The sequence below is a fragment of the Heteronotia binoei genome, chromosome 17, assembly GCF_032191835.1.
Source record: "Heteronotia binoei isolate CCM8104 ecotype False Entrance Well chromosome 17, APGP_CSIRO_Hbin_v1, whole genome shotgun sequence".
In the NCBI taxonomy this organism is placed as follows: Eukaryota; Metazoa; Chordata; class Lepidosauria; order Squamata; family Gekkonidae; genus Heteronotia; species Heteronotia binoei.
This window is the reverse complement of record NC_083239.1, coordinates 56015185-56039749: the sequence shown is the minus strand read 5'-3', so window position 1 is coordinate 56039749 and position 24565 is coordinate 56015185. Positions and strand designations below refer to the sequence as shown.

The window sequence follows — 24565 nt, the reverse complement described above, 5'->3', positions numbered from 1 at the left end:
CCATCTTGGGGTGTATCCACAGAGGCATAACATCCAAATTGCAAGATGTCCGAGTTCCGCATTGGTCAGGCCACACCTGGAGTATTGTGCAAAGGAGTGCAGGTGCAGAGGAGAGCGATGAGGATGACCGGGGGCCTGGAGACCAAGAAGCCCTGCGAGGAAAGGCTGAGGGACTTGGGAAGGTTCAGTCCAGAGAAGAGGAGGTGGGGGGGGGCAGGATGGCTCTCTTGAAGTATTTCTTGAATTTCTATAAGGGCTGTCCCATATAGTCAAAGCGATGGTATTCCCAGTAGTCATGTATGGCTGTGAGAGCTGGACCATAAGGAAGGCCGAGTGTAGAAGAATAGATGCTTTTGAGCTGTGGTGCTGGAGAAGACTCTTGAGAGTCCCTTGGACTGCAAGAAGATCAAATCAGTCAGTCCTAAGGGAAATCAACCCAGACAGTTCCCTGGAAGGTCAGATGCAGAAGCTGAAGCTCCAAAACTTTGGCCACCCAATGAGAAGGGAGCACTCCCTGGAGAAGACTCTTGAAAGTCCCTTGGACTGCAAGAAGATCCAATCAGTCATTCCTAAGGGAAATCAACCCAGACTGTTCCCTGGAAGGTCAGATGCAGAAGCTGAAGCTCCAAAACTTTGGCCACCCAATGAGAAGGGAGCACTCCCTGGAGAAGATCCTGATGCTGGGAAAGACAGAAGGCAAAAGAAGAAGGGGATGGCAAAAGAGGAGACGGCTGGACAGAGATACTGATGTAACAAGCACCAATTTGAGCAGACTTCGGAGGATGGTGGAAGACAGGAGGGCCTGGCATGATTTTATCCATGGGGTTGCAAAGAGTCGGACTCGACTGTGCGACTGAACAACAACCCTTAGAGGAGGGCAGCAAAAGATACAACTCGCAATAATGGGTCAAAATTAAGTGCAGGAAGGGGCCATCTGAATATTAGGAAAGACTTTTTTCCAGTCAGACTTGTTCCACAGTGGAATTAGCTACCAGGGGAGGTGGTGAGCTCTCCCTCATTGGCAGACTGTAAGGAGAGGCTGGTCAAATGCTACTCAGGGACACTCTAGGCTGTTCCTGCATTGACCAGGGGCTTGGACTAGAAGGCCTGTATGGCCCCTTCCAGCTCTGTGATTCTGTGATTCAATACTGGGATGGATGAATATAAGGCACTTGGGCATGCAGAACCAGCCAAAGGCTTTGAACAGCTGGCCTGTGACCTTCTCTGATTGCTTTTGCAGCTGAGAGATCGATACGGGCCTGTCTTCACCATCCACCTGGGCCCTCGCCGGGTGGTTGTCCTCTATGGCTATGAGGTGGTCAAGGAAGCCCTGGTGGACCACGCTGAAGCGTTCAGTGGCAGGGGACACTTGGCCACCGTGGATGACTTCGTCCAGGGTTTGGGTGAGTTTCCAAAGAAGGGCAACAAAATCCACATGCGTCACACGCACAACCAGCCTGCCGGGTAAAGGTCAGCATCACCCGCTATGACCCTAGTGGTGCAGCGGAAGAAGGTACCATGTTTACTCAGAAGGAAGTAGGGTTGCCAAATCCAATTCAAGAAATACCTGGGGACTTTGGGGGTGGAGCCAGGAGACATTGGGGGTGGAGCCAGGAGACATTGGGGGTGGAACCAGGAGACATTGGGGGTGGAGCCAGGAGCAGGGCTATGACAAGCATCATGGAACTCCAAAGGGAGTTCTGGCCATCACATTGAAAGGGACCAACCACACACCTTTTAAATGCCTTCCTTCCATAGGAAACAATGCAGGACTGGGGCACCTTCTTTGGAGGCTCATAGAATTGGACCCCCTGTTCCAATCTTTCTCAAATTTGGGGGCTATTTCGGGGAGAGGCACCGGATGCTATACTGAAAATTTGGAGCCTCTACCTAAAAAATCAGCCCCCACAGAGCCCCTGATACCTGCAGATCAATTCTCCATTATTTCCTATGGGAATAAGTCTCCATAGAGAATAATGGAGTTCCCAGCAGACATTTCCCTTCCCCTCCCCCCGCTTTCTGATGACCCTGAAGCGGGGGGAGGACCTCCAAACCGGGGGATCCCCTGCCCCCACCTGGGGATTGGCAACCCTAGAAGGAAGATGAACCTGAACGTAAGACGGCCCCCTTGGAAATATTATACACAAAAAGAGTATTACTAGAAAGAATCATAACTTCTATGCAAATGTAAGACCACATCCTTAAGCATGCTACATGCGTGCACAAAAAGTGTTATTACTGGACACGATTGTAACTTCCACTGGGACCTTTTGTTGGTCTTCAACGTGCCCCTGGACTCAAAAGCTGTTCTGTTGCTTCAGACCAACACGGTTGAGTTAGCGTGAGCAAGCTCACAGTTTTTTTAGCTTAAGGCTCACAAATTTTTGTCTTAGTTCAGGAAAAATGGCCCCAGAGCACACTAATGTGTGCAGTAGCTCACAACTTTAATGCCAGTAGCTCACAAGACTTCACAGCTTAGAGGGAATATTGGTGCCAAGGACCTCTTTATGCACAGTTAATGTCTGGGTTCTCAGTTTCTACCCCCCCCCCCCTCCACTCTGATTACTGAAACCTGATAGAATGGGGAGGGACACTTACCTTTTAGGGTGGACTTGGTCACATTCTCCTTTTCTTGTTCTCTATGGCTACTGACATTTTTACTATTGGAGAGCCAGTTTGGTGTAGTGGTTAAGTGTGCGGACTCTTATCTGGGAGAACCGGGTTTGATTCCCCCACTCCTCCACTTGCAGCTGCTAGAATGGCCTTGGGTTAGCCAGAGCTCTCACAGGAGTTGTCCTTGAAAGGGCACCTGCTGTGAGAGCCCTCTCAGCCCCACCCACCTCACAGGGTGTCTGTTGTGGGGGAGGAAGGGAAAGGAGATTGTGAGCCGCTCTGAGACTCTTTGGAGTGGAGGGTGGGATATAAATCCAATATCTTCATCTACCTCACAGGATGTCTGTTGTGGGGGAGGAAGGGAAAGGAGATTGTGAGCCGCTCTGAGACTCTTCGGAGTGGAGGGCGGGATATAAATCCAATATCTTCATCTACCTCACAGGGTGTCTGTTGTGGGGGAGGAAGGGAAAGGAGATTGTGAGCTGCTCTGAGACTCTTCGGAGTGGAGGGTGGGATATAAATCCAATATCTTCTTCTACCTCACAGGGTGTCTGTTGTGGGGGGGGAAGGTAAAGGAGATTGTGAGCTGCTCTGAGACTCTTCGGAGTGGAGGGTGGGATATAAATCCAATATCTTCTTCTACCTCACAGGGTGTCTGTTGTGGGGGAGGAAGGGAAAGGAGATTGTGAGCCGCTCTGAGACTCTTCGGTGTGGAGGGCGGGATATAAATCCAATATCTTCATCTACCTCACAGGGTGTCTGTTGTGGGGGAGGAAGGGAAAGGAGATTGTGAGCCGCTCTGAGACTCTTTAGAGTGGAGGGCGGGATATAAATCCAATATCTTCATCTACCTCACAGGGTGTCTGTTGTGGGGGAGGAAGGGAAAGGAGATTGTGAGCTGCTCTGAGACTCTTCGGAGTGGAGGGCGGGATATAAATCCAATATCTTCATCTACCTCACAGGGTGTCTGTTGTGGGGGAGGAAGGGAAAGGAGATTGTGAGCCGCTGTGAGACTCTTTGGAATGGAGGGCGGGATAGAAATCCAATATCTTCATCTACCTCACAGGGTGTCTGTTGTGGGGGAGGAAGGGAAAGGAGATTGGGAGCCGCTCTGAGACTCTTCGGAGTGGAGGGCGGGATATAAATCCAATATCTTCATCTACCTCACAGGGTGTCTGTTGTGGGGGAGGAAGGGAAAGGAGATTGTGAGCCGCTGTGAGACTCTTTGGAATGGAGGGCGGGATAGAAATCCAATATCTTCATCTACCTCACAGGGTGTCTGTTGTGGGGGAGGAAGGGAAAGGAGATTGGGAGCCGCTCTGAGACTCTTCGGAGTGGAGGGCGGGATATAAATCCAATATCTTCTTCTTCTTCTAAATTATGCTTCCAGGGATCGCTTTCGCCAACGGGGAGCGATGGAGACAGCTGCGCCGCTTCACCCTCAGCACCTTGCGCAATTTCGGGATGGGGAGACACTCTATTGAGGAGCGGATCCAGGAAGAGGCCCACTTCCTACTGGAGGAGATCCGGAAAACCGAAGGTTGGGCTTCTTTTTGCCAGCTACCTTGAGTGTAATATTGGGAAGGGGGGCTTTGTGGGATGCGTCGATGCTCTGGGCTTCTCTGAGGGTTGCTGAGTCCAATTCAAGAAATATCTGGGGACTTGGGGGGTGGAGCCAGGAGACTTTGGGGGGTGGGGCCAGGAGACTTTGGGGGGTGGGGCCAGGAGACTTTGGGGGGTGGGGCCAGGAGACTTTGGGGGGTGGGGCCAGGAGACTTTGGGGGGTGGGGCCAGGAGACTTTGGGGGGTGGGGCCAGGAGACTTTGGGGGGTGGGGCCAGGAGACTTTGGGGGGTGGGGCCAGGAGACTTTGGGGGGTGGGGCCAGGAGACTTTGGGGGGTGGGGCCAGGAGACTTTGGGGGGTGGGGCCAGGAGACTTTGGGGGGTGGGGCCAGGAGACTTTGGGGGGTGGGGCCAGGAGACTTTGGGGGGTGGGGCCAGGAGACTTTGGGGGGTGGGGCCAGGAGACTTTGGGGGGTGGGGCCAGGAGACTTTGGGGGGTGGGGCCAGGAGACTTTGGGGGGGTGGGGCCAGGAGACTTTGGGGGGGTGGGGCCAGGAGACTTTGGGGGGGTGGGGCCAGGAGACTTTGGGGGGGTGGGGCCAGGAGACTTTGGGGGGGTGGGGCCAGGAGACTTTGGGGGGGTGGGGCCAGGGGACTTTGGGGGGTGGGGCCAGGAGACTTTGGGGGGTGGGGCCAGGAGACTTTGGGGGGTGGGGCCAGGAGACTTTGGGGGGTGGGGCCAGGAGACTTTGGGGGGTGGGGCCAGGAGACTTTCGGGGGTGGGGCCAGGAGACTTTCGGGGGTGGGGCCAGGAGACTTTGGGGGGTGGGGCCTGTTGGAGCAAGAATCTACATAAACCCAGTCTGACAGCTACAGTATGACAGCTGGTGATCTAGCTGCCAGGCTAGGTCACAGTGACCTGATCAGCAGACCGGCTTGAGCCGGCAGAAGCCAAGTGATGCATTCTGCTGAGTCAGCATGGCCAGGATTGGCTGCTTGGACTATATATGATCTGTGTGTGCATCACACAGGTCTCTCCCTGTGAGATGGTGGTTAGGCGAAGCACTTTGTCCGTGGAGGTGATATTGTATAGACTGCACAAGAGAGCACTTGTTGTGTATATATGTTAATACACCTTTTGGCACTAGTTGCACGTGTCTGCCTGATTTTCTTTCCTGAAGCCCTGTGTCGGGCAAGTCATCTCCCTCACTCTGCTACTCCCGCTCCGACAGGGTTATGGGCCCAGCACGCTTCCGCTGCGCGGAGGAGAGAGTTGAGAGTTGAGCTGACTGTGAGTTTGGAAAGAGCCGGAGGCGAGGAACGCCGGTGAAGGACACAGAAGCACCACCGTTCTCTGTTTGAGAGCCAGAGGGACGTCGGCAGCCAGCCGTGAGGAGGAGTCGGCACGATGGCTCAGCAACAGCTTGGAGTAGCCGTTGAGAAGCTCACCTCAGCCAACTACGCGGTGTGGAGCCTGAGAATGCAACACTACCTCAAGCGTGAAGGGCAATGGCTGTTCGTGAGTAACCCCCCTGCTGACTTATCTCCTGCCGAGACTGTGTTATCGGATAAGGCACTGGCCAACATAGTGCTATCTATAGGAGATGACCAGCTGGTTTATGTGCGAGGGCAGGACACTCCCAAGGCTGCCTGGGACGCGTTGAGTGCGGTGCATGTTAGCACCACTGCTGGTTCCCTCATGGCCTTGACAAGGAGGATGTTCCGCACCGTTATGCCGGCTGGAGGGTGTGTGAAAGATCACATCAAACGGCTAACGGACTGTTTCGTTGAGCTGGAGGCAAGAGGCAAGACTGTAGCTCCAGACGACAGAGTGTACATTTTGCTGTCGTCGTTGCCACCTGAGTACACTCCCCTGATAACTTCTCTGGAGACGGTGGACGTAGCGACCCTGACCATGGAATACGTCTGTGCCCACCTGCTTGACTTCCAAGAGAGAATTGCGGCCGTGAGCTGTCCGGGGGTGTCGGCCGGGCAGCGTGCTGTTATCGGTGTGTCCGGGAAGACAGCCAAGAATGAGCCAGCTTTTGCTGCTGGCAGGCGTCCGAAGGTGGAGGAAGTGGAGCCGACTGCGTTTGCAGTCCGTCGCTGCTATGGATGCGGGTCGTCGCAGCACCTGCTCCGAGCTTGCCCTGAGAGGGAGAAGAGGCGGGGGCGTGTGCGGCGAGAGCGGAGGACCGCCAGCCCGTGTGAGGAAGCAACCCGGCTGGTCACGTCTGCAGTAGAGAGCACAGGGTCTGCTTGGATTTTAGACTCCGGGGCAACGAGCCATCTCTGCTGCGAGAAGGAGTTGTTGAAAAACATTGACAGTCCTGAGCATAAGTATGTGAGATTGGCTGATGGGACCACTGCCAATTCTGTTTGCTCAGGCAATGTGGAATTTCCTGCACTGAAATGTATGTTGCAAAATGTGTTGTATGTACCCTCACTGCAGTCTAACCTGTTGAGTGTTAGCACACTGTTTGACCAGGGATACCAGGTGAGATTTGAGAAAACCTGCTGCAAAATCCTGGGAGGTGGGGGAAAGTTGCTTGTGACAGGAAAGAGGGAAGGTAAACTGTATGTGATCCAGAGTGATTGTGCCCAGGTGGCTCAGGTGTCGAATGAGCCTGTGCACAATAATTGTATACATTTGCTCCATAGGAGACTTGGGCACTGCGGATTTAGGGCGTTAAAGAAAACCCTGGAGCTTGTGCCTAGTTTGAAAGTAAATCCTTGCAAATGTTACTTGGATTGCCAGGTCTGCAAGAAGACCAAAAGCAAGGCGTGTGCTGTTGCTAAAGAAAGCTCAAGGGAAAGCACACGAGCCCTGGAACTAGTCCATTTAGACGTTATTGGCCCATTGCCAAAGAGTCTGTCGGGGAGGAGATACTGCTTGGTGGCCACCGACGACCACACGAAGTACGCGTGGGTTTTCACCATGGTGCATAAGTCTGAGGTGTATAAGACATTCACCAAGTGGGTCAAAGCAGTGGAGAGACAATTAGGGGTTAATCTCCTAGCTGTACAAACCGACAGAGGGGGGGAATTCTTATCTAACCAGATGAAACGTTGGCTGGAGAACAAGGGCATTGCCCACCGTCTGACGAACCCGGCAACGCCCCGAGAAAATGGGCATGGGGCTGTATTGCAGAATGTGATGTATTGCATGTTAGAGGATGCACAACTGCCAATGACCTATTGGGCAGAAACCATACATGCAGCTGTTTTTTTGCAAAATAGGGTTTGGTGTAATACTGTGAAAAATGTGCCTTACAGGTTACTGTTGAACAAGACCCCAGATTTGAGTTCTTTAAAAGTCTTTGGGTCACGGGCTCGAGTTGGCATCCACTCCACGAGTAGCGGGGAGGGGGATGTCCGGGCAGAGAGCCTAATTTTTCTGGGCTACAAGCCAAGGGCCAGGTGTTATCGTTTCTGCAATAGCAAAAGCAAGATAACACTTAGTAAGAGTGCCCAGTTCAATGAAGAAAGCAGCTGGCCAAGGTTGCACTCCTTGCAGAAACAATTTGTCCTGCTGCCAAGTAGCGATAACGATGTTGGAGCGCAGCCCAGAACTCCAGCCCAGGAGGTGGCACCCAGTGGGGCTGGAGAAGGTGAGCCGAATGCTGGCACAGAGCCTGACGAGCAGAGTCAGGAGGCAGAGCCTCAAATGCAGGAACTGGAGGTAAAGTGTGAGAGTCAGGAGGTTCAACACCCAATTACAGGGGCAGAGCAACCAGCCCAGGAGGTGGGAACAGAGCAACCCGAAGAAGACAAAGCTGGTCCAAGCACAGGGCCACGGGTGTCGGCCAGGTCCACCAAAGGCCAACGTCCCGCTGGTCCACCAAAGGTCCACCAAAGGCCAACGATGATGTGTTTTACAATCATGATGAGTTCCTGAACGAATTCCGGAAAGGGTTCCGAGCTACGTAAATATGAACTGTGATGTTGCTGGTGGACATGTATGTAAACTGTGTAAAGTGTTTTGGTGCACTGGGTTTAAATAGATTAGGAGGTGTGTTGGAGCAAGAATCTACATAAACCCAGTCTGACAGCTACAGTATGACAGCTGGTGATCTAGCTGCCAGGCTAGGTCACAGTGACCTGATCAGCAGACCGGCTTGAGCCGGCAGAAGCCAAGTGATGCATTCTGCTGAGTCAGCATGGCCAGGATTGGCTGCTTGGACTATATATGATCTGTGTGTGCATCACACAGGTCTCTCCCTGTGAGATGGTGGTTAGGCGAAGCACTTTGTCCGTGGAGGTGATATTGTATAGACTGCACAAGAGAGCACTTGTTGTGTATATATGTTAATACACCTTTTGGCACTAGTTGCACGTGTCTGCCTGATTTTCTTTCCTGAAGCCCTGTGTCGGGCAAGTCATCTCCCTCACTCTGCTACTCCCGCTCCGACAGGGCCAGGAGACTTTGGGGGGTGGGGCCAGGAGACTTTGGGGGGTGGGGCCAGGAGACTTTGGGGGGTGGAGCCAGGAGCAAAGGTGTGACAAGCACAACTGAACTGCAAAGGGAGGTCTGGCCATCACATTTAAGGAGACCACATACCTTTTAAATGCCTTCCCTCCATTGGAAATAATGAAGGATAGGGGCACCTTCTTTGGGGGCTCATAGAATTGGACCCCCTGGTCCAATCCTTTTGACACTTGGAGGGTGTTTTGAGGAGAGTCATCAGATGCTATGCTGGAAATGTGGTGCCTCTGTCTCAAAAAAACAGCCCCTCAGGAGCCCACATACCCACGGATCAATTCTCCATTATCCCCTATGGGAATCGGTCTCCATAGGGAATAATGGAGTGCCCAGTAGACATTTCCCTCCCCCCCACCCTACTTTCTGATGACCCTGCAGTGTGGGGGGAGGGCCTCCAATTTGGGGGATCCCCTGCCCCCACCTGGGGATTGGCAACCGTATCACTTGCCTGTCTCTTTCTGCCCCAGTGGGGAACACAGAAGCTTACCATTGGATCTTACGGGAAACAGAACATAAGAGAAGCCCTGTTGGATCAGGCCAGTGGCCCATCCAGTCCAGCACTCTGTGTCACAGAAGAACATAAGAGAAGCCATGTTGGATCAGGCCAAAGGCCCATTCAGTCCAACACTGTGTCACACAAGAACATAAGAGAATCCATGTTTGATCAGGCCAATGGCCCATCCAGTCCAACACTCTGTGTCACAGAACATAAGAGAAGCCATGTTGGATCAGGCCAATGGCCCATCCAGTCCAACACTCTGTGTCACAGAAGAACATAAGAGAAGCCATGTTGGATCAGGCCAATGGCCCATCCAGTCCAACACTCTGTGTCACAGAAGAACATAAGAGAAGCCATGCTGGATCAGGCCAGTGACCCCTCCAGTTCAACATTCTGTGTCACAGAAGAACATAAGAGAAGCCATGCTGGATCAGGCCAGTGGCCCCTCCAGTCCAACACTCTGTGTCACAGAAGAACATAAGAGAAGCCATGTTGGATCAGGCCAATGGCCCATCCAGTCCAACACTCTGTGTCACAGAAGAACATAAGAGAAGCCATGTTGGATCAGGCCAATGGCCCATCCAGTCCAACACTCTGTGTCACAGAAGAACATAAGAGAAGCCATGTTGGATCAGGCCAATGGCCCATCCAGTCCAACACTCTGTGTCACAGAAGAACATAAGAGAAGCCATGCTGGATCAGGCCAGTGACCCCTCCAGTCCAACACTCTGGTCACAGAAGAACATAAGAGAAGCCATGCTGGATCAGGCCAATGGCCCATCCAGTATACACACACACAAACACAGGAACAAACACCACTTGCTGTTACATCAAACCGATTCTCTTTGCTAAATAAATAATCCCCTTTCGAAATATTCCTGCTGTAAGCTTTCCCTGCAGGTTCCCTCTGGGGAGGCCAACAAAATGGCGTCTCAGCCTCACCTCCTGTACCTCTGCTCCTCCCTCAGGCAGCCCCTGCTCTCTCTGCCCACCGTATAGCAGCCTCAGTAGGCTTTCAGGTCAAGAAAAAATCAGAGACAGTTTGGATTTCCTTGGTAGTCCACATCTAAACACTTGCCAGGGCTGGCCTTTCTCCTGAGATCTGACAAGATCTGGCTAGCCTGGGCCATCCATGTCCAGGTGAAAGATGTCCAGAGTTGGCTTGCCCTTGCCTACCTCTGCGTAGCAACCCAGGACTTTCTTGGTGGTCTCCCATCCAAATACCAACTAGGGCCAATCCTTGCTTAGCTTCTGAGATCTGAGAAGACTGAGCTCGCCTTTTGCTTATTCTTCCTGAGGGTCAGAAGTGTATCGGCCTCCCCAGGGGCTGTTTTGTAGAAAAATAAGTGGCAGAGCTCATTAGCATACCTAATTAGCATATGCCACCCCCGCCCAGCCAAAAGCAACCTGACGCAAGAAAGGAAAGCCCCAGTTGAGTGAGGCCTGCTTGGGCTGGCTAGAGATCCAGCCAGCCCAAGCAGGTCTCGCTTACCTGGGGCTCTCCTTGGCCACCTGTCATGGGCTGGGGCCAGGCCAGGCGAAGTCCAGGGGCAGTCCAAGGTCAGTAGCTGGGTAGCAAGGAGGGTCCAAAGCGCCAAAACCGAATCACAGTCCAGGTATCGCAGGTCAGAGGTTCAGAAGCCGAAGTCAGGGGGTCCAGAAGCCAAAGTGGATGCTAGAACGTCAGGTAAGTGACTAGTTGCTTCCACAAAGCCTTCTCCCAAAGCCCACAGCTATATAGCCCTCTGCTGTCTGTTGCCCATTTGGGCTAATTGCTGACTCAGAGGGCAGCCAGGATCCTGCTGAGACTCAAGCACCCTCACTCCTAGAAGGGCCAGAATCCTTTCAAAACTCAGGGAGCGTCTTGCTCGTGAGCGTGCCGCCCTCCTCCGATCCCTGAGGTCCTGACGAAGGCGGTCACGCACACGAGCCACCCGAGAGGGCGAGGCAGGGGGGCTTGGATCTCCTCCAGCAGGAGGCAGGGGCACTGGTGCAGGTGGCAGGGGCACAGTTTCTTCTGCAGGCTCGGCTTCTTCTGCAGGGCCCCCAGCACCAATGACACCACCAAACCCCACAGTCAAAAGGCCAGCAAGCCACTCGCCACTCAAAATCACATAAGAAGTGGAGAAAAGGTGGCACAGGGCTTCTCCAGGGTTTAATGAGGGCTGCTGGGGTGTGGCAAAGCCCCTGGCAGCTGGCTGGCTGCCTGCTCTCCTAATCCAGGGATTGTTATGCAGCTGCCCCTCCTATTCAATGGACAAGGGAGGTGGGGAGGAGGAGGGGGAACCCTCAGAAAGGTTCAGGAGCTGTGCTCCTGTGAGCTCCTGCTGAATTCAAGGCCTGGACCTCCCCCATTTCCCCTCATCCTTTGCCCTGTGTTCACTCCAAAGCATGACACGATAGGATTGATGTACCACCAGCCCCAGACCTTCCCATAGAGTGGGAAGGGGACCTGATTGTCTGTTTAAGGCTGAGCAGAAAGGGCTGCCCTCACGGCTTCTCCTGACGGCTGCCTTTTTGCTCCAGGCTCAGCCTTCGACCCCACATTCTTCCTCAGCCGCTCCGTCTCCAACGTCATCTGCTCCATTGTGTTTGGCCGACGTTTTGACTACCAGGACCAAGGCTTCCTTACCTTGCTGGCCAAGATAAATGAGAACTTTGTGGGCATGAGTGGCGCCTCGGGTCAGGTATGAACTGGGACCAGTCCAGGAGACAAAACCCCGCCAAAGATGCTTCCCGCCTTCCAGTGGGTTGATCCTTTTCCTACATGGGCAGTCAGAAGAGATGTGGAGGCCAGAGTTGTGCTCAGCTCCAGCTCCAGCTCTGAACCCTCAGCATAAGGCCTGGGTCCCTTCGCAGCTTTTCGGAGCCTCCGGGCCCCTTCAGAATTCTGACACAGTGTGGTAGGCACAGTCACAAAATGGCTGCCACAAATCGTCCCTCAGCAGACCGAACTAGCCACAAAATGGCTTCCACAGTTCACCTTCAGTCATAACTGTGAAGATCTTTGTACTGTGATGGCAGGAGACTAGTTGTAATTCCCGGAGACCTCCAGCCATCACCTGGAGGTTGGCAACTCTCAACAGAGGACATGGTCAGTCATGTGACTTGCTTTGACTCTCAGGCTGTTCTGGAAGGTTCCACAGATGTGACCATTCCGGTGAGGACTACCAAAGACCATGATCCTGACAGAGCTAAAAAAAAAATGGTGAAGATGAATGAGAAGCAAGAATACCTGGGATTTGGGGGTGGGGGGTGGGTGGGAGAATTCTAGTTATCAAGAACAAATTTTGTGTCCGGTAACACTTTAAAGGCCAACACCTTTCTCCAGAATTTGAGTCCAGCAACTAACAAAGTTTCATTCTGGGTATAAGTTTTCGTGAAAGCAAACCTAAAATGAAACCTTATTGGTCTTACAAGTGGCTCTAGACTCAAACGTTGTTCTTTTCTTCAGAACAAGGCAACCCACCTGAAATGAACATTTTTTGAGCAGGAACGCAGTTCCGGCTGGCTCGGTGTCAGGGGGTGTGGCCTAATATGCAAACGAATTCCTGCTGGGCTCTTTCTGCAAAAAAAGCCCTGTATCCAAAGTTTATGTGAGTGCCTGACCAAGTGCGCACAAAAGCTTATATCTTGGGAGCTGTTGTTGGTCTCTAAGAGGCTGGTGGCCTTGGATTTTGTTCTGTTTCTGGCCACTTGAAATTGGCTCTCAAGAGCGACTGTGGGGGCGGGACTGAAGGTGAGGGGCAGGGGGTGGGGAATCTCTGTGGGGAAGATGTAGCTGGACATCAAGGCCTCCAGCAGGAGAGGGCAGAATGATGCTCATCCTCCGTGCACGACGCAAACTAGGCCTCTGCGCTCAGAGAAGAGGATTTCACCATCGGGTAGGGAAGACGGTGGGGTTCAGGAGTAACACAAAGGGCTAGCGTGTGGAACGTGACGGATCTCACCTTTCCATCTTTTCCTGCAGCTGTACGAGATGTTTTCATGGATCATGAAGTTCCTACCTGGCTCTCACCAGCAGTTATTCCGGAACCTCAATGACATTTGCGATTTTGTGTCTGAGAGGGTCCAGGTGAACAAGGCGTCTCTTGACCCCGACAACCCCCGGGACTTTATCGACTGTTTCCTCATCCAAATTGAAAAGGTACCCTTCTTCTGACCTGGGAGAGAGACAACACCACGGGACTGTAGAGTCTTGAGAGTATATAAGACTATTGTTATATATGTGGATGATCATTCTGTCCTACCCTGTAAGGCTGTTGTGAGGATTAAGACAAGAATCTATTGAGAGCTCTCAAAACACACTTGTGAGGCCTATCTGTCCTTAGTGGGGCTGCCTTTGTTGTTGGTACTTTAGCCACAGGCAAAGGGGAGATATTTCCAAAATGCTAGAACTTGAGGGCATCCATTGAAGCTGATGAGCAGTAGGTTTGGGATGGGCAGTAGGAAAAGGAAATACTTCTTTACTCAATGAGTGATTGCTGCCAGAGGATATAATGGGCATAAAGGTAAAAGGTAAAGGTAGTGCCCTGTGCAAGCACCAGTCGTTTCTGACCCTGGGGCGACGTTGCTTTCACAAGATTTTCATGGCAGACTTTTTACGGGGTGGTTTGCCCTTGCCTTCCCCAGTCATCTACGCTTTCTCCCCAGCAAGCTGAGGACTCCTTTGACTGACCTCGGAAGGATGGAAGGCTGAGTCAACCTTGAACTGGCTACCTGAACCCAGCTTCCTCCAGGATCAAACTCAGGTCGTGAGCAGAGGGCTCCGACTGCAGTACTGCAGCTTTACCACTTTGCACCAGAGGCAAAAACGGCTTTAAAAGGAGATTAGACAGATTTATGGAGGAGAAATCTATCAATGGCTACCAGCCCTAGTGACTAAAGGGAACCTCCACATTCAGAGGCGCTAAACCTCTGAATCCCAGAGCCCAGGAGGCCACATCAGGGGAAGGCCTCAGTCTCTATACTCTGTTGCTGGCCCTCCAGAGGGACAGGTGGGACCCTGTGTGAGACAGGAGGCTGGACTAGGTGAACCACTGGTCTGATCCAGCAGGGCTCTTCTGGTGTTCTTATGAGATCAGCCATTTCTGGGGATGCCTTCCTTTCCTTTTCCAGATTCCTTGCTCCACATGCCTCTCCTGCTTAAGTTAGTTGAGCCAGAAGAACTTCTCAAACTAATTTCAGAGCTGGGTTCCTGAGCACAGTTTCCACCCCCTCCAGTGCTGTCACTCTGAGAAGCCTTTTCCTGTTTGCATTTGAGGCATACATGGCAAAAGAGCAATCAGGGCACAGGCTTGTTTCAGGATCCTGCCCCACAATGCACTTTGCAGGCCCTGCAGGGAAAGGATCCAGACATGTTGAGATGGCTCTTTTGCAGGGTCTGCCCAAGAACATGACCACCATGTACCTAACACGGAGGGGGCAAAAAGAGACTGCATAGAAACAGAGGGTAGCAGCACCCAATGGCACTCTGTATCAGAGGTGGCCAAACTGTGGCTCGGGAGCCACATGTGGCCAAGCCAAGCCAGTTGGCAGCTTGGAGGCTGCATTTAAAGTTGCTTTATTTCCACCTCCCCCTCTCTCCCTCACCCCCTCTAGTTGCTTTCTTTCCACTTTTCTTATTCACCCTTCTTCCTTCCTATTTCCAGCTCTCATCCATCTGACATCCATGTCTTGCAGCTTTCAAACTTCTGACGTTTATTCTATGTGGCTCTTATATTAAGCAAGTTTGGCCACCCCTGGTCTATATAAATGAGGGCATTACAAAGCAAACCAACTGGGACAAGAGACTGGAGTCCCTAAAGGGCCCACTCTATGCAGGAATGAATAGGTCAGAGGGGACTTCAAAACTTGGAGAGAAATTAGGAGGAGGGGGATTTGATGCTTCCAGTGTCAACAGTGCTTGAGGAGGAACATAAATGATGCTTGTCCTTGGGAAGAGACCATGGCAGAGCCTCTGCTTGGTATGCAGAAGGTCCCAGGTTCAATCCCCAGCATCTCCAGCTAAAAGGAGCAGGCAGGAGGTGATGGGAAAGACCTCAGCCTGAGACCCTGGAGAGCCATGGAGAGGGGCCATAGCTCAGTGGCAGAGTGTCTGTTTAACATGCAGAAGGTCCCCGGTTCAATCCCTCGCAGCATCTCCAGTTTAAAAAGATCAGACAGGTGATGGGGAAGACCTCAGCCTGAGACCCTGGAGAGCAGCTGCCAGTCTGAGGAGGCAAGACTGCCCTTGCTGCACTGATTCAGTGTAAGGCAGGTTCATGTGTGTTCATGTTTGCTGAATGCCTGGCCTCTTCTTTACTTCAAGCACAAAGCTGGTTTTGTTGAGAATGTGGTTCTGCTTTTTGTTGAAGGAAAGCAAAAATCCGTCAAGTGAGTTTCACCTCAAGACCATGGTCATGACCATCCTCAACCTGTTCGTTGCGGGTACGGAGACAGTGAGCTCCACGCTCCGGTTTGGACTCCTCATCCTGATGAAGTATCCAGAGGTACAAGGTAACTGAGAGGGGAAGAGGACAGACGAAGGGGGTGGGAGGCGGGTCCTTTCTAGAGAGGCCCTGGGGGTAAGGCCCAACCTGCACTGGAATGGAAAGTATCAGCCCCGAGTGGGCATGATCCAATTTCATGCCTTTGTGGCCTGCTGGAAGAGCACACAAACAGTCCTTCAACGCTGGGAGGGCCAATTATGAAGAAGCTGACACATTTATCTGATGATTATCTTATTTGTTTGTTTATTATCTTCAATGTATAGCCCGCCCTTTCCCAAATGGGCTCTGGGCAGGTAACAACAGTTAATAATACAAGATTAAAATCAAATACCTATAATAAAACAATATACAATCTAAAAGCAATATAACAATGTAAAAACAAACTCCAGTTCTGCAGTTGGTGATATTAGTTGCCTCCACTCCTTCCATACATCCCCCAGCTGGTGTAAGATAAATGGGTCAGCAGAGTTATATCATCTAGAGACCAAGTCCTATGAGGAAAGGTTGAAGGAGCTGGGGATGTTTAGCCTGAAGAGGAGGCGGCTGAGAGGTGATAGGATCACCATCTTCAAGTCCTTGAAGGGCTGTCCTATAGAGGATGGGGTGGAATTGTTTTCTGTGGCCCCAGAAGGTAGGACAAGAACCAATGGGTTGAAATTAAATCAAAAGAGTTTCCAGCTCAACATTAGGAAGAACTTCCTGACCGTTAGAGCGATTCCTCAGTGGAACAGGCTTCCTCCTTGGGAGGTGGTGGGCTCTCCTTCCTTGGAGGTTTTGAAACAGAGGCTGGAAGGCCATCTGACAGCAATGAAGATCCTGTGAATTTAGGGGGAGGGGTTTGTGAGTTTCCTGCATTTAGGGTTGCCAATCCCCAGGTGGGGGCAGGGGATCCCCTGGTTTGGAGGCCCTCCCCCCGCTTCAGGGTCGTCAGAAAGCGGGGGGAGGGGAGGAAAATGTCTGCTGGGAACTCTTTTATTCCCTAAAGCCATTTATTCCCATAGAAAATAATGGAGAATTGATCCGTGGGTATCTGGGGCTCTGGGGGGGGGCTGTTTTTTGAGGTAGAGGCACCAAGTTTTCAGTATAGCATCTCCCCAAACTACCCCCCAAGTTTCAAAAAGGTTGGACCAGGGGGTCCAATTCTATGAGCCCCAAAAGAAGGTGCCCCTATTCTTCATTATTTCCTATGGAAGGTAGGCATTGAAAAGGTGTGCCATCCCTTTAAATGTGATGGCCAGAACTCCCTTTGGAGTTCAATTATGCTTGTCACAGCCTTGATCTTGGCTCCACCCCTAATGTCTCCTGGTTCCACCCCTAAAGTCCCCAGATATTTCTTAAATTGGACTTGGCAACCCTACCTGCATTGTTCAGGGGGTTGGACTAGATTACCCTAGAGGTCCCTTCCAACTCTATGATCTGGTCCCTGCAGCAGGAAGGCCACAGAAGAACAAAATGTCCACCGGCTCAGTGGACTTTGCCCTTGCTTTGATTTTGCCTGCTTTGCTGGAAAGAAACGTCAAAATCTAGACAAAACGTTTTTTTCAGTTCACTGAATGTTAAACTCATGTTTCATTCCCTCACAAAAGAGCCAATATGGAGTTTCCAAACTCATTCCTTGAAATAGCAATTTCATGACGCTTGTTCTAATTCACATGTGGATAAAATAACATGTCTGAAATAAGCAAGAAGTGCTGAGGGCTGCGCTTGTGAAAATCTCCCAAGAAACATGTGTCATTTGCAGCCCCTGCGGATTTGAACCTGATTCCTAGCTGTGTCGGGAGTCCTGTGAAGGAACCCTGGGAACTGTAGTCTATGAGGGGCTGGAGATCTGATTCCTAGCATCCTCATAAACTATGATTCCCAAAGCTATCTGGGGAAGCCCCAACCTATAACCCAGTATGAATTCGCTTGAGAGGCACCAGCATGTCAGTTTTTTGAATTCTTTTACCATGGGCTTATTTGCGTTTTTAAAAATCCAAACTTGGTTATTTGGTTTATGACTTTTCTGCACCTTTTTTTTAGACTACTGTCATTTTCGCCCACCATGTAAACTTTGTCAATGGCTGCTTAAGAAGAAGAAGAATAGAAGAATTGCAGATTTATACCCCGCCCATCTCTCTGAATCAGAGACTCAGAGCGGCTTACAATCTCTTTTTTCTCCCCCCACAACAGACACGCCGTGAGGTGGGTGGGGCTGAGAGGGCCCCTCTCAAGGACAACCTCTGCCAGAGCTATGGCTGACTCAAGGCCATTCCAGCAGGTGCAAGTGGAGGAGTGGGGAATCAAACCCGGTTCTCCCAGATAAGAGAGCTCTGGCTGACCCAAGGCCATTCCAGCAGGTGCAAGTGGAGGAGTGGGGAATCAAACCCGGTTCTCCCAGATAAGAGAGCTCTGGCTGACCCAAGGCCATTCCAGCAGGTGCAAGTGGAGGAGTGGGGAATCAAACCCAGTTCTCTCAGATAAGAGTCCATGCACTTAACCACTACACCAAACTGGCTCTCACACCAGTTTGTTTATTCTGCACTTGATCTCATGTCTATGTTGTTTTAAGTGTTGTTAGCTGCCCCGAGACCGTTAGGGGAGGGCGGGACAGAAATAAAATAAATATGAGAAGAGTGAGGTCAGCAAAATCTGCAAATGACAACAGATTACTGATGAAGACAGATAGATTCAGAGGTGGGCAGCCGTGTTGGCCTGAAGCAACAGAACAAAGTTTGAGTCCAGTTTGAGACCAACCAAGTTTAGGGGGAGGGACAGTGGCTCAGTGGTAGAGCATCTGCTTGGGAAGCAGAAGGCCCCAGGTTCAATCCCCGGCATCTCCAACTCAAAAGAGTCCAGGCAAAGAGGCGTGAAAAACCTCAGCTTGAGACCCTGGAGAGCCATGAAAGGGGCTGTGGCTCAGGGGCAGAGCATCTGCTTGGTAAGCAGAAGGTCCCAGGTTCAATCCCCGGCATCTCCAACTCAAAAGGGTCCAGGCGAATAGGTGTGAAAAACCTCAGCTTGAGACCTTGGAGAGCCATGAAAGGGGCTGTGGCTCAGTGGTAGAGCACCTGCTTGGTAAGCAGGAGGTCCCAGGTTCAATCCCCGGAATCTCCAACTAAAACCTCAGCTTGAGACCCTGGAGAGCCATGAAAGGGGCTGTGGCTCAGTGGTAGAGCACCTGCTTGGTAAGCAGGAGGTCCCAGGTTCAATCCCCGGCATCTCCAACTAAAACCTCAGCTTGAGACCCTGGAGAGCCATGAAAGGGGCTGCGGCTCAGGCGCAGAGCATCTGCTTGGTAAGCAGAAGGTCCCAGGTTCAATCCCCGGCATCTCCAACTCAAAAGAGTCCAGGCAAAGAGGCGTGAAAAACCTCAGCTTGTGACCCTGGAGAGCCATGAAAGGGGCTGTGGCTCAGGGGCAGAGCATCTGCTTGGTAAGCAGAAGGTCCCAGGTTCAGTCCCCGGCATCTCCAGCTCAAAAGGGTCCAGGCAAAGAGGCATGAAAAACCTCAGCTTGAGACCCTGGAGAGCCATGAAAGGGGCTGTGGCTCAGTGGTAGAGCATCTGCTTGGGAAGCAGAAGGCCCCAGGTTCAATACCCGGCATCTCCAACTCAAAAGAGTCCAGGCAAAGAGGCGTGAAAAACCTCAGCTTGAGACCCTGGAGAGCCATGAAAGGGGCTGTGGCTCAGTGGTAGAGCACCTGCTTGGTAAGCAGGAGGTCCCAGGTTCAATCCCCGGCATCTCCAACTAAAACCTCAGCTTGAGACCCTGGAGAGCCATGAAAGGGGCTGCGGCTCAGGCGCAGAGCATCTGCTTGGTAAGCAGAAGGTCCCAGGTTCAATCCCCGGCATCTCCAACTCAAAAGAGTCCAGGCAAAGAGGCGTGAAAAACCTCAGCTTGAGACCCTGGAGAGCCATGAAAGGGGCTGTGGCTCAGGGGCAGAGCATCTGCTTGGTAAGCAGAAGGTCCCAGGTTCAATCCCCGGCATCTCCAACTCAAAAGGGTCCAGGCGAATAGGTGTGAAAAACCTCCACTTGAGACCCTGGAGACCTGCTGCCAATCTGAGTAGACAAGACTGACTTTCATGGACCCAGGGTCTGATTCAGTATGGCAGCTTCATATGTTCAGTTCTGGGTAGACGCTTTCATGTGCATGCAGACTTCTTCAGATGTTAAAAGTGCCACTGGATTCCAACTTTCTTCTGATGAGGGCAGAAAATACCCCATTGACTATAGAGCACATTCCTCATCATGTCCCATGTATGGAATCCCTTCCCTTCCACAAGCCTTGAGCATTTTCCAAAAGGGTTCAAGCACCCCACCCGTAGAGGAAACGTTCGCCAACCAGTCACTGCGATTTAAAAGGAGGAATAGTCGGAGCACCACTTTAGGGGAAAGGATTTATTCTAACCTCCAAACTCTGAACTTGCACCAATATGGACATCCATATTGATTGCCACATATTTTATCTGTAAGGTGAACAGGCTGCTCAGCCATGATTTCAGCCAACAGGCAGCACACAGACTCATTTGGACCACCAGAATGCAAAATGGACCAATACTGCCCCACCACATTTTCCCCACCCCCAGGATAGATGTATTCAACTCCGTCTTCCGGTTGTCTCTACAGCCAAAGTGTTCCAAGAAATTGATGCCGTGATTGGGAAGAACCGCCTGCCAGCTGTGGAGAGTCGGGCCCAGATGCCGTACACAGATGCCGTGATCCACGAGATCCAGCGGTTTAGCGATGTCATCCCTATGAACCTCCCTCACGCCCTGACCAAGACAATGCAGTTCAGGGGGTACACTTTGCCCGAGGTAAGGCGGCCTGGCTGGGGAAGGCTCTTGGTTTCTCATTACTGGAAGGTCCAAAGAGGTCCGCCTAGTCCAGCATCCTGTCTCAGACTCAGCTATGTAAAAACCAGATGTTAAGATATGCAGTGCAAACCATACAGTGCAATTAGAACAGTCACAATATACAGTGCTCGTGTCATCACCCATGACAGCATGGTTATATGAAGTATAACAATTGATCGTCTGCCAACTTATTAAGATGCTGTTTGGATAACTTCTTCAGTTAGGGATGCCAGATGATCCCTCCCCCCCCCCCCTGTGGGGCAAAGATCTCCCTCTACCAGCTGCCCAGTGGGGGGAATTACCCACCACAAAAGGGAGGAACCCCAGAAATTATGTGTGCCTACGTGACCTGGAAGTGCCTATACGACCCAGAAGTGATGTAGGCACACTGGGGATGGGGGAGGAGATGCGAATTCTACCATAGAGTTTTGCCCCAAAACCAGAGCATCACCCCCTCATGTGCCTACGTAACTTTCAGGTCATGTAGGCACGTCACATTAGTTTCCATTGTTTTTTCCCCCTCCCAGTAAGTGTGGCTCCCATCCTTGCCAGCCAGCCCGAGGGACATGGGCAATTCTGCCTTCACAACCGCTTTTGTTCCAGCCCCATTGGAGAACAGACTATCTATAAAAGACAAGAGTCAATACATCTTTGTGTATGATACGGCAACTGTGGACTTATTGAAAGCAGAAAAAATGACTCTTACTGTTCATATTAGCCAACTGTAGAAAACAAAGGGGGGTGTTTATATCATATATCTGCAACATGTAAAGTACAAACCAATTAGTAGAAACAAAAGTAAGAAGAACAAAAGAAGGATGCAAGAAAAAGTAGTCAGAGAGTTCACAGAATTCTAAAAATACCTGTGGTCCAGTTTCTCATATACAGTTCCAATCAGGGGTTGTTTTGTAGAAAAATAGGTGGTGGAGCTCGTGCAGTGATTGTTATGCAGCTGCACCTACTATTCAGTGGACAAGGTGGGGAGGAGGAGGGGAAATCCTCAGAAAGGTTCAGGAGCTGTGCTCCTTTGAGCTCCTGCTGAATTCAAGGCTTGGTTCCAATCATTTTTCCTGTGCAGCTCTGATAAGAGAGAGGCCAAGGTACATCAGGATTGTATCAGCACCGCTTATTTGTGAGCCGAGGAGCAACATTTTAAAAGGACAGCAAACGTAGAATTGCCATGTCATGATGACTGAGCTCTTTACCAGGCAGAAATCAAAAAGAAAAATACAAAGGCAGTCAAATTCAAACGATCAATAACTCTGCACTTAGGAGAGAATGTTTCAAAATGTCACAATCCTAAAGGCCTCTAACTGAAATAAGAACTTATCAAAGTTATAGTCCAAAGTTGTAAAGTGTGAGTAAAGCGGAACCTTTAAGGCCAATAAAGTTTTATTCAAGGTGTGAACTTTCGTCTGCAAGCACACTTCAATGGACAATTAAATGGAATTAGGAAAAGTGGTGGTATGCATGGAAGTGGTACCTACATTAAATTAACTGGCCAAATGGTGAACATTTTTTTTGAACAGATGAAAAGAATAACAAGCTGGGTTTACGGTTATCATCTATTTGGGTTCAACTAAGGGGGGGGGGGAATTTCATAGGTAATATATATCTCCAGGGTCGTTTTGTAGAAAAATAGGGGGCAGAGCTCATTAGTATAATTCATTAGCATATGCCACCCCCCTCCCTCAGCCAAAAGCAACCCAATGCAAGAAAGGAGACCCCCAGGTGAGTGAGGCCTGCTTGGGCTGGCTAGAGACCCAGCCAGCCAAAGCAGGCCTTGCTCACCTGTGGTTCTCCTGCCCCCCACCCCAGTCAAAAGGCCAGCAAGCCACCCACCACCCAAAATCCCATAAGAAGTGGAGAAAGGGTGGTGTGGGCTTCTCCAGGGGTGAATGAGGACTGCTGGGGGTGTGGCAAAGCCCCTGGTGGCTGGCTGGCTGCCCGCTCTCCTAATCCAGGGATTGTTATGCAGCTGCACCTGCTGTTCAATGGACAAGGTAGGTATGTGGGGAGGAGGATGGGGGAGCCCTCAGAAAGGTTCCGCTGCACTCCTGTGAGCTCCTGCTGAATCTGAGTCCTGAATATCTCAGGATATTACCCTGGGACAGGAATACATCATTGGATTCCATCCATCTCCAAAGAGTGAAACTTTATAACATCTTTTTCTTTCAAGAGAGGCACTGGCTGCATAGAGTGCTTTTCTTGTCCCTGGATTACATTTAAATCTTCCATTCCAAATTATATTACATACTCAATTACATTCTTAATTGTTAAGAGCAGTAAACTGAGATTCTGTTGTTACATAACATTTTGTGAGTCTTAAGCATGGAGTAAGTGGGAGGAGGGGTGTTAGTTTCCATGAAGAGCTAATTAGAGTCAAGATGCTATAAGAGGCTGAGCTATAAATACAGCTAAGATTGGAATAAAACATTAGGTAAAAGATGTAAATAGTAGTAAATTGCTATACAGATAACAAAGGAGTTAATAACAGATGTGAGAGCTAAGTTTGAGTCCAGTGTAATCTCCAAGACAAACAAAGTTTGATTTCTAAGTGAGTGACTTAGCATGTGTAGTAAAGAAGCCGATATCTCTGTTAAGTCCACTGTTAAATCAATATTATGAGACAGATAAGGCTTAGATTGAATCTGCTCAGTAACTAAACATTTAAAATAATTGGGTTGATGATGTCGATCAACAAAATATTTCACCGAAGGAGCATCAAAACTGAGATTCCTAATTTTACTACAATGTTCAGACGAGTCTGTTTGGTTGCTCCCATGTACTAGAGATTACACTGACATATGAAAACATGAACAATGTGAGCAGATAAGCATTTTGAGAAGTGGCTTATAGTGAAAATATTTTCTCTGAGGGGAGGTGGGAATCTTTTGATCTGAACTGCCTGGGCAATTCTCATTTATCTTGGCCTCCTTGTCAGAACATGAAAGAATTGTATAGGAGAAATTGGATCAATGTTCCCTCTAAGCTGCAGAGTCTTGTGAGCAAAAAAATTCTTTGTGAGCTACTGCATTAAAGTTGTGAGCTCCTGCATAAATTACTGTGCTCCGGGGTCATCCTTCCTGAGCTAAGACAAAAATATGTGAGCTGACGGCTAAAAAGCTGTGAGCTAGCTTACGCTAACTCAGCTTAGAGCCAACACTGATCACAGGTGTTTTTGAGAATTCTAAGTTAAAGAGCTTTAACTTCTTTTTCTTGCATCCTTCCTTCTTTTCTTTGCTCCTTGTTCCTGCTAATTGGTTTATATTGTATACATCACAGGTACATTACTTAAATATCCTCTTTTTCTTTCTAAGACTGATTCAATTGGTGTCATTTTTTCCGCCTAGATACATGAAGATGTTTTGACTTTTGCCCTTTATAGAGGCAAACTGTTCAAGGCCATTCTTCAATGGAACTGGAATATAAATGGTTCTGAAGAAAATATCAAAATGGCATCTTCATGCTCCAGCTGACCATCAATTGTAGGGTTGCCAAGTCCAATTTAAGAAATATCTGGGGACTTTGGGGGTGGAGCCAGGAGACATTAGGGGTGGAGCCAAGATCAAGGCTGTGACAACCATCATTGAACTCCAAAGGGAGTTCTGACCATCACATTTAAACGAACAGCATACCTTTTCAATGCCTTCCATAGGAAATAATGAAGGATAGGGGCACCTTCTTTTGGGGCTCATAGAACTGGACCCCCTGGTCCAATCGTTTTGAAACTTGGGGGGTATTTTGGGGAGAGGCCCTAGATGCTATACGGAAAATTTGGTGCCTCTACCTCAAACAGCCTCCCCAGAGCCCCAGATACCTGCAGATCAATTCTCCATTATTTTCTATGAGAATAAATCTCCATAGAAGAAGAAGAAGAAGATATTGGATTTATATCCCGCCCTCCACTCGGAAGAGGCTCAGAGCGGCTCACAATCTCCTTTACCTTCCTCCCCCACAACAGACACCCTGTGAGGTGGGCGGGGCTGGAGAGGGCTCTCACAGCAGCTGCCCTTTCAAGGACAACCTCTGCCAGAGCTATGGCTGACCCAAGGCCATGCTAGCAGGTGCAAGTGGAGG

General features: G+C 50.4%; 2 protein-coding genes across 2 annotated transcripts in view; one reads left to right on the top strand and one right to left on the bottom strand.

The window, feature by feature from the left end:
• Positions 1 to 24565, bottom strand: part of LOC132586353 (cytochrome P450 2G1-like) — a 520878-nt gene that overhangs the window by 466288 nt on the left and 30025 nt on the right. The window lies entirely within an intron of this gene.
• Positions 1 to 24565, top strand: part of LOC132586352 (cytochrome P450 2G1-like) — a 33021-nt gene that overhangs the window by 1866 nt on the left and 6590 nt on the right. Inside the window, exons 2-7 of the mRNA XM_060258387.1 lie at positions 1241 to 1403; positions 4004 to 4153; positions 11685 to 11845; positions 13129 to 13305; positions 15515 to 15656; positions 20259 to 20446. Coding sequence (XP_060114370.1) covers positions 1241 to 1403; positions 4004 to 4153; positions 11685 to 11845; positions 13129 to 13305; positions 15515 to 15656; positions 20259 to 20446 — 981 coding nt within the window. The remainder of the gene's footprint in view (positions 1 to 1240; positions 1404 to 4003; positions 4154 to 11684; positions 11846 to 13128; positions 13306 to 15514; positions 15657 to 20258; positions 20447 to 24565) is intronic.